Source organism: Daphnia carinata, chromosome 10 (assembly GCF_022539665.2).
Source record: "Daphnia carinata strain CSIRO-1 chromosome 10, CSIRO_AGI_Dcar_HiC_V3, whole genome shotgun sequence".
Lineage (NCBI taxonomy): Eukaryota > Metazoa > Arthropoda > Branchiopoda > Diplostraca > Daphniidae > Daphnia > Daphnia carinata.
This window is the reverse complement of record NC_081340.1, coordinates 3,748,019-3,762,962: the sequence shown is the minus strand read 5'-3', so window position 1 is coordinate 3,762,962 and position 14,944 is coordinate 3,748,019. Positions and strand designations below refer to the sequence as shown.

The 14,944-nt window shown below is 42.8% G+C and overlaps 3 protein-coding genes across 5 annotated transcripts; 1 reads left to right on the top strand and 2 right to left on the bottom strand.

Annotated features, from left to right (window-relative positions):
* Positions 1 to 1,907: 1,907 nt before the first annotated feature.
* LOC130699443 (nuclear pore complex protein Nup98-Nup96-like) lies at positions 1,908 to 9,136 on the bottom strand. The gene is made up of 16 exons (XM_057521784.2): positions 8,994 to 9,136; positions 8,795 to 8,888; positions 8,444 to 8,686; positions 7,934 to 8,325; positions 7,630 to 7,870; positions 7,264 to 7,550; positions 6,997 to 7,195; positions 6,487 to 6,918; positions 5,661 to 6,428; positions 5,209 to 5,592; positions 4,881 to 5,135; positions 3,950 to 4,818; positions 3,449 to 3,888; positions 2,729 to 3,383; positions 2,496 to 2,663; positions 1,908 to 2,424 (listed from the first exon to the last, which is right to left on the bottom strand). Exons 2-16 carry the CDS (start codon positions 8,844 to 8,846, stop codon positions 2,284 to 2,286), a joined length of 5,526 nt encoding a protein of 1,841 aa, XP_057377767.1. The 5' UTR covers positions 8,847 to 8,888; positions 8,994 to 9,136; the 3' UTR covers positions 1,908 to 2,283.
* Positions 9,137 to 9,431: 295 nt separating this feature from the next.
* LOC130699661 (condensin-2 complex subunit H2-like) lies at positions 9,432 to 12,176 on the top strand. Of its 3 annotated transcripts, XM_057521880.2 has the most exons (10): positions 9,449 to 9,536; positions 9,601 to 9,949; positions 10,012 to 10,394; positions 10,461 to 10,708; positions 10,775 to 10,884; positions 10,942 to 11,144; positions 11,206 to 11,322; positions 11,389 to 11,519; positions 11,581 to 11,817; positions 11,884 to 12,176. In XM_057521880.2, exons 2-10 carry the CDS (start codon positions 9,633 to 9,635, stop codon positions 11,995 to 11,997), a joined length of 1,860 nt encoding a protein of 619 aa, XP_057377863.1. In that variant the 5' UTR covers positions 9,449 to 9,536; positions 9,601 to 9,632; the 3' UTR covers positions 11,998 to 12,176. The 3 variants fall into 3 exon arrangements, with proteins under 3 accessions (XP_057377871.1, XP_057377859.1, XP_057377863.1); XM_057521888.2 differs by having other exon boundaries at positions 9,432 to 9,949; positions 11,209 to 11,322; XM_057521876.2 differs by having other exon boundaries at positions 9,434 to 9,949.
* On the bottom strand, positions 11,859 to 14,710 carry LOC130699584 (anaphase-promoting complex subunit 4-like). Its single transcript, XM_057521837.2, has 3 exons — positions 14,380 to 14,710; positions 12,159 to 14,306; positions 11,859 to 12,084 (listed from the first exon to the last, which is right to left on the bottom strand). The coding sequence occupies exons 1-3, from the start codon at positions 14,492 to 14,494 to the stop codon at positions 12,020 to 12,022; spliced, it is 2,328 nt and encodes a 775-aa protein (XP_057377820.1). The 5' UTR covers positions 14,495 to 14,710; the 3' UTR covers positions 11,859 to 12,019.
* Between the last annotated feature and the right edge of the window lie 234 nt (positions 14,711 to 14,944).

The window sequence follows — 14,944 nt, the reverse complement described above, 5'->3', positions numbered from 1 at the left end:
CGTCTTTGGATCTTACGTAACAATATTAGACACAAGCTGGTGCGTTGGACTCGCGTGCTTTTAGCCTGTGTAGGTATACACAGGTTATAGTGTTTATTGCTTTCTTTGAAGCTCGTAACGATGGTGGAGGGAGGACTCGGCTACGTGATTATCATCCGTGATGCGAACTATGTACACGGTATACAAATAAGGATGTATGAATGCACATGCTACATCATGCTGAGCTACGCATATATCGCCTAATTACGTCCGTAAGGCCCAAAAACTCACATAATTACTTGTTTCTTGCTGTGTACATGGTTCGCTGTTGCACTGCTTCTCAATAATATTACCCATCCCAGTTTTGCGGGATATATTTGCGTATCAGCTAAATGGCGGCCGAGATTCGATCTCGCAACCTTGTCCCGCTTGGTGTTTTCCTTGATCGTTTTCTACTTCGTAAACTTGAATGGGAAATTTAAATAAATGCTGCAGTGCAGGTCATGCAATCAGAAATTGTACGATCCTGTGCAGAAACAGCAAACGCTGATTCTACTGCAAAGGATTCAACAAAACAGCACATCAATCGATTTGATGCAATGACGATTTTCTTCCTATCTGTCGTCTCGTCTTTTTTAAAAACTTTTCACAAACGAAACGAGGACAAGACAACCACGTCTTCAAAGTGACTAATACGGCGGATGTCGCTTTTTATTCGCCATCCAGCAAGTCTTCCGGCGACTCTCGTCCGTCGCTCCTGTACAAAAATCAAGGTCCCCGTTTCGCCGTTAGACGAAGATGAAAAGAAAACGGTGCTGTTGCCACTTTAATAGGCCCGTGTAGCAAGTTTGCGCGCACAAAGTGAGTCAACTGGTGATTTATTCATGACCCACAAGGCTCAGATTGCCCGTCGTCTTTTTCCCTTCGCTTCCCTGTATAGGGAAACCCATTCACGATGCCTCTTTTGCACGCCCGTCGCCCTCATTCTTGATTTTTTGTTTTCATTTTATTATGTGTTTTATTCTTCCATTACATAGAGGCCCATATGGCTCATGTACTAGAATCTCCTCTGGTGTGTAAAATGTCTCCATCGTCCTATGAAAACAACGTTTCTAAATTCTTAAAACAACTCACGAAGCAGCTCCAGTATTTATATACATGTATGAGTACAAACATACTTATGGCAAAAAATGGAGACTTGCTATTTCCATAAGAGAAAAAAGAGGCTTCGGTGGATTGGCTAAATCCATTCGATAGTTCCACTATAGAGGCATCGTTTATGCCCACGTGGTTCTCTTGAATTGCATGTACCATGGAAAATGAATGTTTAGAGCCATTTCCCAGCTAGGTTGTCCTTTTTTACGTTCTCATATGTCAGTTTAAGCAAAGTTCTTCTTGTGTTTGATATCAACTCACACGGCTTTTCTTTTGGTCGGCTAGAGTTTAAAGAGTTACGATTTGCTTTTGTTTTCTTATTGCCCCATTAAAAACAGTTACATGGTTTTCTTGGCAGCAAGTTTAGGTCTTGCCTTAAAGCCACGATGGTCATGGAAGTTCAGCAAGTCGTTTCTGTCGATCCGTTTCAATTTACACATCAACAGACGAGACAGCCAATTTGTGTCAATCGACGCCTTCCTTGATACCGATCAACTTTAAGGGGGATTCGTAGGTTTGATAGACACGACTCCATTGCACATCACTTGACAAGGAAAAGAAAAAAAACGACAAGATAAAAAAGAAACGATGGTAAAAAGAGTTTTCTCAGACATTTAAAACTTTCCCACTGGTGCCAAATATGAGATAATTGGAACGCGTCCGTCAGAAAGATGACAAGTTTGGTAGTGGCCAAGAACGCACTTTATCAATAGCAAAGGGCTAGACGACTCACAAGCAGCAAAAAGTTCGGCCTTAACATTATTGTTTTGCAGTTTGATATCAACATCTTTTATTTGCGAATTTTATTCCTTATTCGATACAGTCACGGTGCAATGGCGACGACACAATAAGGCAATTAGGTAATTATTAAACATTTACCTTGAAAATTTAACGGCCAAGAAAAACATTGTGTTTTGAACTGGAGGATGGAAGGGACAATCGTTTATTTTCAACCATCAGACAGGCGGGGTTTTATCAACAAATGAAATTTTGTGTCGCTGCACATTCATCCACACAGTGGTAAAAATGTAAAATCATAAATCTTAGATTGGGAAGGAGGCAATGTCAAGCTTCATTCCCAAGACAATTTTGAGTTTATAAAAAAAAGAAGAAAAAAATATATACGGGATCCTTTGAACTTGGCACCGTTTAAACCTTGAGTTCTAGAAAATATGCCCGAACAACATTGTTGAGCTCAGACAGCGAATAATCCTGCGTCACAGGAAGCTGACGGAGCTGTGGTAGGACAAAACGAGGGGGAACCACAATTTCTTCGGACGCGTTGACGGACTGGAGATGCGAAAACGAAGCCATTAATCAAAATGAGGAAGAATAATCGAAGATAGTAGTCAGAAGTTTACCTGTAGCCCGATGACGTTTTTCAAAATGTAGGCCGCTTTCTGTGCGATTTCCGTGCGAACTAGCCTATGTTTGGCGGTTGGTACGGGTAGAGAGGATACCAAGCTACACAGCGATGTCAAGTCCGGTGTTAATTTTTCTAGTTGCATCCCCTTTTCATTGGAGTTATCCTTAAGCAACAAATACGGAAACATAAACAGCAATAGAACAACTAATGACATGTGGAAACCTTTACCTGCTTTAAAATTCGATCTACTGCTTTGACCACGGTGATGTAATTCCAATAGACTTTGCCTTTGAGGTACCAATCGGCAATCATGCTGGAACGTTCAGGATCAGCTAAGGGAGCCAAGAGTTCCTCCAGTTCCTGGTAGGATTCCGACAAAATGGCTTCAGGTGCAAGTTCATCACAGATGACATCATGGGCTTGATTGTAAAGTCCAGCAGCAAGGAGAGACGTGGCTTGAAGTCTTGGGGAAAATGAATAAAGCGCTTTAACCGCCCGAGATTTTTCGATCCACTGCTGCGGGATGCCAAGCTTTTCCACGAGGAAACGCTCGCATTTTTCATCCTTTTCTTGGCCGATATGGCGTCCGAGAATGTCTTCCACAAACGATTGAATGAATGAGGGCGTCGCCTTGAGGTGCATCGCTACAAAGACGGCCCAATGCCACAAGCCACAGTTCTCTAACTGGGAAGCAAAGGCAGTTGTCATTTGTGCTGCTGCCGTTTCTGAAAGATGCGAGTAACCCAAAGCTTGCAATTGCTGCCACAGCAACCAAGACAGTACGTTTTCACATACGTTCCATGTGTGACTCAAGGGATTCATCAATTTCTCAAGCGGGGTGGTACGATGACAGTAGAGTGAAATTAATTGGAAGCACAGATCTCTGAAAAGATTCAATTTGAGAATATAGAATATTCTATCTGACTGTTCGTTTAAACGACGAAGTACCTGAACTGGGTAGGGGACTGTGAATAGGAAGGCGATGGTCCACTAGCGTAAATTTCTCCGCCACTCTCATCTTTCGATATCCCGCAGGCAGCCTCGTACTCTAGCAGTGCGTCGGTGATGCTCCCCACTGGAGAAATAACGTACCACAAATGATGGGCCAGAGCTTTGATCCAATCCATTCCTTCACAAGTGTTGATCTTGCCGCAAGTGGTTTCCCACACTGTGATTCCCGCCAATAAGGCAAAGACCCGAAGCCGGTCTTCAGTAATAAAGGCATCTGCACGGTTTTCCGTCCAGAGGTGAAGTTGGCGTTGCAGCATCCCCTTGAAAGCCAAAGACGATCCTGCTTGAGAAATTAGCAGCGCCAGGTAGTACTCGCCGTTTTTGTGGGCAAGGCGAGCAGCACTAGCAACATCATGCCGGGCGAGTAAAGTCAAAACCTAAATCGAAAAAGATACTACTGATTAACGAGATACTCAAAGAAACACTTGAACAAGGTACCTCTTCTTCTTCATTGAGACCTGTGATGTTGGTTTCCGTGGCGGCTTCTTCGAGCCAATGAGTTAACGTGTCTTTCCTGGCCATGGTCTCCGCGTGTGAACCACTTTCCACGTCTAGAGGCCCCCAAAGAGCGATGCAAAGATTCCAGACTTTGCCCATATAATTCAATAATTGCAGTGTTTCGGGACTGCCACTCGTCTTCAATTTCGAGGTTAGACTCTCAGTGGCTGCTTTTAGGAAACCGACGGCCTGAGAACCAGGTAGAGGATAAAGTATCGGGACGCCATCAACCACGGTTTGCTTCGTATGATTCAAATAGGTCGCTAGAAGGACAACGTAAGGGTTTTTGCTTTCGACTGTGAAGACATCATCTTCAGGATTGATAATATGCCTTAGGCCGGACGTTTTCACGGTTAACAGAGAAAGACGCTTGGTTGCTTTGAGTTCCAGGTGATGCAAGTCTGGACCCCAACCCACCCGAAACTGTCGGTTCTGGAACAAGGCAGCGTCCATAACAATGCCAAACTTGCCTTGCATTACAGATCGTGACAGAGTAATATCAGCTGTAGCAAAGCGGGGTACTACCTTCCGGCATTGATCCGGATTTCTGACATGTTCTAATCGGACGTAAGTTGACAAGTTTTCTATCCCAGTAAAATCTTGCATTTTGGCGGTGGCATTAAGGGTTTGTTCCATCGGCACATGCGATTTGTTAACATCATCCGGTTGCTGAATCGTAGCTATGGCGCTAGACTTGAAAAGACTTCCCGGGCTACGCACGGGCGAGTCTTTAAACATGCGACTCATATCTTTTCGTGGTGCAATCGACTGAGACATCCGTACTGATTGCTCTAGAAAACTGCCAACACCTGTTAAGACGTATAGATTTTAATTTTTATGTAGAGGATAGTCAGAAATGGGTTAAACCTACCCATTGACACATCTTGTATAAAGTCGTTATCAGCATCGAAGAAAGAAGCTTTCATGATCTGAACTCTCTGAGAAGGCATTCCTAATGTCCTTGCTAATTGTGTGCTGACCGGAGGAGGTGACTGGACGCGAGCAGAGTCTTCAAACTCATGGCCGAACTGCGTGATCACCATATCGTCTTCAACACCCATGTCTTCCTCGAATGTCATCGACATTGAAGTCGCTTGAGCAATGGTGGTCGACAGGCCTCCCAATCCTACACAAAGTGCAAACAAATTGACTTCCAAAACTACTGACCTGGTTTTCAAAGTAACACATCCTCCACTTACCAGCACCGGTGGTGGTAACCTGAGCCGCCTGGCCTTGTAAGGTTGGAAGGGTAGCAGCTTTGGGCGGGACAACGGGCAGTTCATTTTCTTCATCTGAATCCTCTAAGCCGTATTTTGAGAAATGGTTCACTCGGAACACCCAAGAACCCGTTTCGGGTCGATACTCGATAAATTTGGCTTGCAGACGATGAGCTGCTCGAGCCAATCGTTCTTCATAACGCATCAAAGACAGTCTATCGGGATTGGTGATGTACTCTCCAGTGGATTTATCTACTGGCCAGACCCGGTCTAGAGTGATTTCAGCCCGGCGATTTAGTCCTTCTCCTTCAGGCGGCTTCTTGGAATCGTCTGGGTATACTGTCACTTCCTTGTGGCGGAAAATTACTACGTGAAAAAGAAGTAAATTTTAATAAGTTTCAAGCATTAATTGTGCAAGTATTAATGACACCCACCGATTTCGTCCAGATTTAAATTAGCAACATCCAATGGGCCTTCGAAAAATATTTGACCGTAGCCTTGTCGGATAATTGAAAATGAAGTAACGATGCACTTCCCATTTCCATCTAAGCCTTTGATTGCCAATTCCTCCATTGTCGGAATGGTTGAATACCCGCAACGACGTAGAACTATTCCAGCGGGATGAGTGGGAACTGGTTCCTCTTCTACCGTTTCGCTTATCTCCTCCGCAACAGTGACTTCACCTTCCCCAATTCCAGTTTCGTCGAGCATACTGCTGCGATCTAACGCCACGGATTGGTTAAGGAATGCAACGGTCGGACGGCGTATCTTCAATACCGTCAGGCTATCGTCAAGTTCTTCTCGGATTCTCGGGTTAGGTCGTGAATCGACAACGGGCGTTCTATCCTCCGGAGAGATTGCAGGCGCTGTTTTAATGGGTTCAGTCTCATCCGCCTTATCCTCAGCTTCGACGGTAGTATCGAGCGTGATCGCTTTCAACTGCAATTTCTTGACACTTCGACGCGGTACGAAGAAATCCGTTTTAGTTTCTGAAGCAGTTCCGGTTTCTTCACCTTCTTCTTCGTCACTCAATCCTTCAAATATCGACCGTCTTCCACCACTAGTCGATGATCCGTTAAGTAAAGCTTTAGTGCGAATTTTACTCGAGGGCATTGGGGAGATTCGATACTGGGGTGGAGTTGGTGCTGCACCGTTCGATAGGCTGGTACGTGTGCTCGATTTGATCAACTCTTCTGCTTTGCCTGCATTTCAAACATGAATCGTTAACCCGCTGTTAAACGAAAGTTATTCGAGACTTACCTGATGGTTCCAACATCTTCCTGAAAAGAGGATGATCACTCGATTGAGAAATCTCACTAAGCGTCAAGATGTATTGATGTATAGGAAGCTGAGAAGTATTGGCCCCTGCAGCTGGTTGCGTTGTTCCGAAAGACAGCGAAGTAGGAGCGCCGGCACCGGTCCCACCGAAGAGAGAGCCAGGCGCAGTAGTACCCATACCTCCCACAGTTGTTCCAAAGCTAGGTGTTGTTCCAAAACCAGAACTGCCAGAAGATGTTGAAGTACCAAACAGACCAGGCTTCGCGCTAGCAGCTGATGTTCCTCCGAACATTGAAGGAGTCTGGCCGAACCCAAGGGTCGGCGCCGTAGATGTTGCAGTACCGAAAGTTGTCCCAGCTGGCTTCACCCCAAAAACAGATTGCCCAGGAGTGAATAAACCAGTTCCGGTAGTACCTGAACAGAGAAAACAAAACATGAACCAATGTGTTCAAAATTCTTTTTTGTTGTTGTTGTAAACGTATGACGAATTACCAAATCCGCCAAAGGCTGGTGTGGTAGTTTGGGCAGGGGTTGCTCCAAACCCAGGGGTAGATGTAGCTCCAAAGCCTGGTTTGGCGCCAAAGATATTTGTTCCAGCAGACTGAGTGGTAGTCGTCTGTGGGAAACCGAATCCTGTTGTCGAAGTCTGGACCCCCATAGCTGGTTTAGGAGCATTGAAAAGGCTTTGAGTCTATGATAATTGGTAAGACAAAAATTAAAAATGGAATTAAAAAAACAAATTACAAAAAGAAAATGTACTTGTTGGGGAGTGCCAAATCCAAACCCAGTCGCCGGTGCTTGTGTTCCGAATGCTGGAGCAGGTTGGCTCGTAGTTGTTGTACCGAAAATTGATGCGCCAAACTGCTTGGCTTGCTGTGGCTGACCAAAGATGCTTGTCTGTTGTTGTTGCGGTGCTGTTTGCCCGAAGCCAAACGTTGACGTAGTCGAAGTAGTGGGTTGGCCAAAACCAATTGGTTTTGTTCCAAAAGCGGGTTGCTGTGCTTGTTGCTGTTGAGGTTGTCCAAACAAGCTCGGCTGTCCCATAGCTACAATAATGCAATTGTTTGGTTACCCCATTCTAACGAAAAAGAAAAAAAAAAAGATGTCACTAAAAGTGACGCTTACTAGATGTTGGTGTTCCAAAAAGGGGCGTTTGTTGAGTTCCAAATAAGGGGGTGGCCTGAGTGGTAGCAGTGGTCGCTCCAAATAGTCCTCCAGGTTGTGGACCGGCTCCCGGAGTTGGTCCTTTTCTTCCGACCGAGTAATCTTCAAATCGGAGCTCTTCTAAAGACTTATTTTCGTATTCTTTCATGCAGGTTATGCACTGGTGATGGGTACTAATAGTAGTTTGAGTATTGTTCTTCATCTATGGAGAAGAAACATTAATGATCCGTGTGGAAGAGAAAACTGTAAAAGATATAGGCTATACCATCGAATCTGTCCCTGCTGGTGGATTAAATTTAACCGTTGTGCCAGTGGTCCCCGAGGAGGAGCCGAACGCTCCCATAGTGCTGCCAAAAGATGACGACCCAAACAATCCAGTACCAGTGGATGGAGCGGCTTGTGCTGTTTGCTGTCCAAAAAGCGAGGTCGTTTGGGTTGGTTGGGTTTGAGGCTGACCAAACAAGCTGCTGGAAGTACTAGTGGCACCAAACCCAAATGCAGGCTTTGCCTGTGTTCCAAACCCTGTGTTTGTTGCTGCTCCAAACATCCCAGTTGTTCCACTTGCAGGAGCAGCTGGTTGGACATTGGATCCAAACATCCCTGTTGAAGGAGCAGGAGTTCCAAACAAGCTTCCACCAGATGCACCACCACCAAACCCTTACAAAATGAAATAAAAACTAAATCAAGGATCCTGGTTGTAATCATAAACAGGACTTTGTGTGTTTTTACATGTAAAATCATCAAAATTGGTGGTAGAAACTACTAACTATACTACCTCCAAAGCCAGTGTTAGGGGCAGGTGTGCCAAATCCTGTTGTAGGCTGTGCAGCTCCAAAAGTTGCTGATGGAGTACCAAACAAACCACTAGAGGGTTGGCTTGTTGCGGTAGCTGTACTTCCAAACATAGATGTATTGGACCCAAACCCAGTTGGTTGGAACGTTGGTGCAGCAGTTGCAGTTGGCTTTGCTCCAAAAGATGACTGCCCAAACCCTGTTGATGTGTTTGTACCAAAAGCACCTATAAAGAAAAAACAGGTCACAATTCAATAAGTAATAGGCATTGAATCACCAAGAAAAAAACGTAGCACAAAATAAACTGGTAAAACATAGGAATAATTTATAGTACCAAACGTATTTGATGTTGGTGCTCCAAAAGTGGGTCTATTTTGTCCAAACATTTTTTAAACTTGTATCATTTAGGATGCCGGCACACTCCGCAGCTAAAGATGAAAAATGAATTAGAAAATTTCTTCCGTTGCTTATTGGATACGCAATGAAACACGACACAATAACTCTGATTTGAAAACTTCACAATTCTAACTTACAATGGCTAGCGCTTGTCACACAAATTTTTAGAACACAACAGTAATTTCAACACGCGGGAGTCGTGTGAACCTTGCTGACAATTGTGAAACGGCCGAATTCAGAAAGTCAGACCTATAGCATACGAATTATGAAAGCCAAAAAGCAGTAGGCGCTAGGCGGTGAAAAATTAAAATACCAAGAAGGCCAGTCGACTAGCCCTCCGTGATTAAAAAAACAATGATATTCATATCTTCCATTTTCTATTTTGGAACAATTATTTTTCTAAATTTTTTGTTTTAAAATAATCCGTAACTCGTACTAGGAATGTATAAAGGTATATAAGTTTGGAATTTTTGTAAGAATGCAACTCGCTGGAAAACTGACATAGTTTATAGCTCATAGGTGGCATCTTATGAATCTTTCTGCCCTTTTCTTGTAGCACACAGGCCTTTGCGTTTTACATTAAGTTTAACAATTCACGTTTTACTCCGAAATTCAATTTTTGAATTGGTGTTACTTAACCATTGTAATGATTATTTTTTTTACGGTTTAGACAAAATTAGGTGTGTTGTTGTCTTTAGAAAGTGATGAAGCTTCGTATGTTTATATTTGTTAATATTTTCCAAGTGAAGCTTACGTGTGTCGTAGCTTTGTAAACAATGAGCCAAGCAAATTTGAGTGGGAGTTCCGTTGAAGAAGACGATGTCTTCAGCTCTCAGTTTGCAGCCCTTCTTAAACCAATTCGAGAGCTTACCAAGCAAGGATTTTGGGAGCTGAATATTGCTGACAAGTTGGAAGAATATGTCCAGTATATTCAAGATTTACGTATTGAAGTAAATGTCAATGGCGAGCAAATGAAATTAGATTTTGCAAAAGCTGCTATGGTGGTGCAAAATAGTACACAAATCTATAGCAAAAAAGTTGAACAGTTATGGCTTTTACTTCAAGAAGTAATAGAATTTTTAAGCTCCAATGGGTAATTTTGCATTGAATATCCTATGGAAAATTTACTTGTTAATAAGTTGTTTGAATGTTTAGCAACATCAATGAAAATGAGGAAAATCAAATCTCGGGAGCAAAGCCCAAAAAAAATTCCCGCAGGCGACATCATAAAGGAGATATTGATCTTTTAACAGAACCTGTTCCACTCAAGTTTCGAAAATTTGGATCGAAGTTGAAGAAAAGAGGATCCAAAGATACAAAAAAGATGCAAATTTTACCATATGAAATCTTACAGCTGGAAGAAGTTATAGGAAGTTCAAATCCCTTAAAAATCAAACTTTACACCCTTTCGAATGAGCACTTGGGCTACCCTTCTGATCTTAGATCCAATTTCCCTTTTGACCCCCATAATTTGTTTCTCAAAATTCACCATGCATATGGTATAATTTCCCATTCCGAGACCCATGGCGAAAATCAGGGTAAGATGGAAAATGTTAGTTAGATTATGGTATTTCTGAATTTTTTTTTTTCATTTTAAATGGTAGGTGAGCATTGCGATGCGGATTTAATCCAAAATGAACCAATAGCTGCCGTTACACCAATTAATTCAGATGAAATAGAACTAGAAGACCAAATTCCTAATTTAGACGATTGGCAAAATGATGTAGACCATGTATCTGGCAGCGAAATTATTCCGCCAGCAATCGAGGAACACGAAAATTCTATTGACATGAACGGAAGAGTTGTTGATAGAATGCGTCTACGAGATAGAATTCCTCCTCCTATTCCTTCTGTATGGTATATAGTTTTTTATTTAGCCTACCTGCGAATCTATAAAAAACTATTTACGATAAAATAGGAAAATCAAGAAGTAATAGATCCCTGGAGTGGTTTGGAGCCCTATTCCGATGGAGACACTGTTGCGAAACCTTGTGGACTTCCAATTCGATGCAAAGTGCCCTTGTCCTTGTAAGTTACACGGTATACCTTAATTTGTCAAACAAAATAAAGCCAACTTATTTGCAGAAGGAAGCGCAAAGAAGTAGGGAAAGAACCGAAGTATGAAGAATCACTTGTTGATATCGATGAATTTTTGGGGAAATGCCAAATGCTAAAAAAGCCCGTACTAAAATGCTGCCAACCTGATCCCGAATTTTGGGAAGATTACGTTCACTTCACCAAAACAACTGGAACCACTATAAAAAAGCAACAAAAAATTCGTCCTGAAAGTCGTATCTATTTTGATAATTGAACTATGAAAACGTAAATTTATTTTGGTTCTTGCCAAAGAAGGAAACATTCCAGCGGAAATTGGAGAGCTGCATCGAGACGATCTCATTAATAACAATGATGAGGATAACGATGGCCCTGATGGAGAAGACAGATTTAACGATTCTGGTGCTCTCGGTAAAAGTTAAAAGTTAGTTGTCTTAAGTAGAAATTCCAATCAGAATTTTTTTTTTTTATTATTAGATTTTTCAAGTGGCAGTTTCCATGCCGAGGACCCGGTGGGATCTACGAGTCCAACGAGAGAATTGGATGAATCGAAACAATTTTTCGAACTTGTTCAGCAGTTTATGGCCGAGTACACTGCCTCTGCAAAGGTAGACTTTATTCTTTAGTAAACACATTATTTATTATAACCTAATGGCTATCTTTCGCCAGGAATTTGTTACATCGACTGAGTCAACTCGTCGTGTACAAGCTTGGCATGAGATGATACAACCCAGACTTCAAGAGGCCGAAAGTCGTCGCGATTTCGACATCCATCTCTATGGTAGTCGCATCATAGAAGAATTTGGATCTAAAGCAGCAATAGGAAGCCAATGCTCCTTCACAAAAATTGTGAGAGATCAACCAAAAAACGAAGTAGCCCGCTACTTCTTGGCCACCCTTCAATTGGTACGTTTAACAAATAAAGCAGTTCGCCTTTGCTTAATGCATTTCTATTAACATGTGTATTTATAGGCAAACGCGTACAACGTCGAAATTCAGCTACAAGACGCATTAAGTTTGGATGGTGTCGAACTAAAGCTCTTATCCCGAGAGAGGCATCACGAACATATAGATGGTTTCGTCTAGTCAGCAAAAGAGCATGCACCATTCAGGGAGAGACGGCCATGTCTACATCGCTGACGTCTTTTTGGTTACCTCCATCTTTAGATATCTCTGTGATGAAGAATGTAAACATTGGCAAGGGTTATCTTGTTACCACAACTTTCGAGAATTATACTTTTACATACCGTGGGACAGGTCCGAAACATCTTCAATGTCTTGATCCTCGTCTTCGACATCTTCCTCTTCTTCCACTTCCATGTCAAATATGCGAACTTTTCGTTTCGCTGCAGAAAATATGGCGGCTATTTTGCGACTCGAAGACAATCCGAGTGCAGTAGCTTGAAAGTCGTTGAAGACGCGGAACGAACTGGCTTCTATAAAGGTATTAACATCTACTGATCGCAGGTTGCTTTGGCTAAGAACTGACGAAGCGAAAAGGTCCGACTGGAATGATGAGTTAAATGGTCCTCGTCGTGACATGATGGGTGCCAATTGTTCACGCAATAGGGCTAGGCTAAGTTGTAGGAAGATACTGGTCGTGTTCTCTCCAGTCAAAAGTAAGATCGACAGAACTTCGTTGTTATAGAACTGCATGTCACTAATTTTATATTCACCAGGCGGTAGATGGTCGCACTTTCTAAAGGAGAAGAATGCTGCCCGCGTCAGATTCTTGCGCTCCTTCTCCGAGGCGAATTCAAACAAATAAAACCCCGACGAAGGAGGGGCTGAATTAGTTAGGCCAATCAGGTTGCAGCGGTCTTTAGGTTGGTTAATGGATCGTGAAGTAATTTTGATCTTATCTAGGCCATCACTTTGACAGTCTAAAGTAAGATTGGTCATGAACGGCAGAGACGCAGTTTGTCCCACGGCTGAGGGGATGGCTTCAAAACTAGCTTTGACCTGTTGTTCCAACTGAGCAAATTCTTGAGCAAGCGACCGTTCAGCTCGAGGCTGGAAGAGGTCGGAATCAGGAGCATTCGTGATAGTCGGACAAGCTTCTGCCAACATATCCCAAGGACGAGTCTTAGAGTTGGCGATAGAAGTCAATGGCTCGTTTCTTAAATACTGTCCAATACGATCCAGGCGCACCTGTCCGTCTGTTTCGAAATCTTTTGCCAAGAAGTTGGCGATAAATCGAACGTCTTGCTGGGTACTTGTAGCAAGTTCAGGTGGGATGGGTTCATCCGAAAGTCGAAGGATAGTTACGTAAAGCCAGCGGAAAAAAGTTTTGAGGTACTTGATTGAACCGTCTATTACTTGTTGAAGCTCAGCTGTCTTGGCGGTAAACGAGCCGGCAGCCCGGTACGCGGCCAAGCACGAATTGACTTGAAGGCCTAGGCAAGAGAATCGATCTTCTTGTTTAGCCAGTCCGCAAAGTTGCGTCAAATAATGCGACAGTTGGTAATTGGCACACACAATGTGTTTGACGAGCAGTTTCTGCATGTTGCTGTAAGATAATTCAACGGCTTGACCGATTCTTTTAAGACCCTTGTCAGTAAGGTCTGTGACTAGAAATTTCTCTAGTTTAATTCCAGCGTGGCCGAACATCAAGAGCTCCATCAAGTCGACAGATAAACTACTCTGGCCATCATTGTTCTCATAACGCACCATTTTCGATTCGAGGTCGACTAGGGCATCTTCCCACGCTTCTTGAAGAGCTTTCTGGGCACTGGTTAGGCAATCCATGAGCCCGGTTATTTGACGGTAGAGAACTCCCAGTCCGTATAGTTCTTTTAAACAATATGTTATCAATGGAGTGTCCACTGTCATCAGTAGCACCTCCGAGCGTCCAGCTCGAAAGTCGGCTAGTATGCACAACTGGCTGTGTTCTCCATTTGGACAAATACTGCGAACAGCACCAATCGTTTCGTTCATCCCACTCAGTTCGGAAAGTTTTAAAAGGCAGCAAGGAAACAACCCAAATGCATACCCATAAACCAAACCATTTTGAAGTCCAATCCACAAAAGGCTCAACAGTTCTTCGTTCTTCAAGCTTTTATCACCTTCCAATATTGGTCCTGCATCAAATTTAGAGGAATTCACTTTTGAAGGCTGAGGAAGCAGTTCTGGCAGTAACAGATTATCAGCCTCTTCGTTCAGACTGCTGATACTGTTTTCCCAAGAAAGTGCTGTAATAGATTCCCCACATGGATTGAATGTGTGGACAATGTCTCCAGACTCAACATCAACAAGTATCACATCACCAGAGCTGTATCCCACTGCAAGTACTACACTATCTGGTCTCCAAACAATCGCAGTGACTTTGACACCATCTCCGGTTTTAGGAAGCTTCCAAACTTTACTCCATGATAGCCTACGAAGAAAAACTTCACCTGTAAAAGATTAAACCCAAACAGAACTCAAGCAGTCCGACATCATATTTGAATGACAAATGTAAGTTTTCACCAGAACTGTTAGAGACGGCAATAAGATCTCGCCTTGATGACCACAGAAGGATTTCAGTAGAAGCGGTGCCAAGAATGTGTTTCTCATCGCTCTGTCTCATCATACACGAAACCATTTTTAACTAACAGCGACTGACACGTCAAAGTACGCCAAAAGTACTTGATAATTAAGTTTTAAATGAACTTTTCAAAATTGTATTGCCGATTTCTTTCCATAACTCACATGACGCAACTAGCGGAAAATTTTGAAACAGATGTTCGTTTTTTTCGACTCGGTCTTGTGTCAAAATTCAAAATAGCATCATTTAAACTATGTTAATCTCACAGACGAAACTACTTTGGTCTCCAGAAAAAAAAATCTAAAATCAATAGTTAATAGAAATCAATATTTTTTAAATGGGGGGGGGGGGGGGGGGGTAGAGTCGTAAAGATAAAAGGAATGGTTCGTTCAATGCGTCGACTTTGGCCATAAAGCTGGGTCGTCAAGATACTCCCCCCTTAACGATTGTAGTGGCACCTAGTGAGTTTTATGTTGAAATATATGTCAATCCTAGGCGCACTGGACA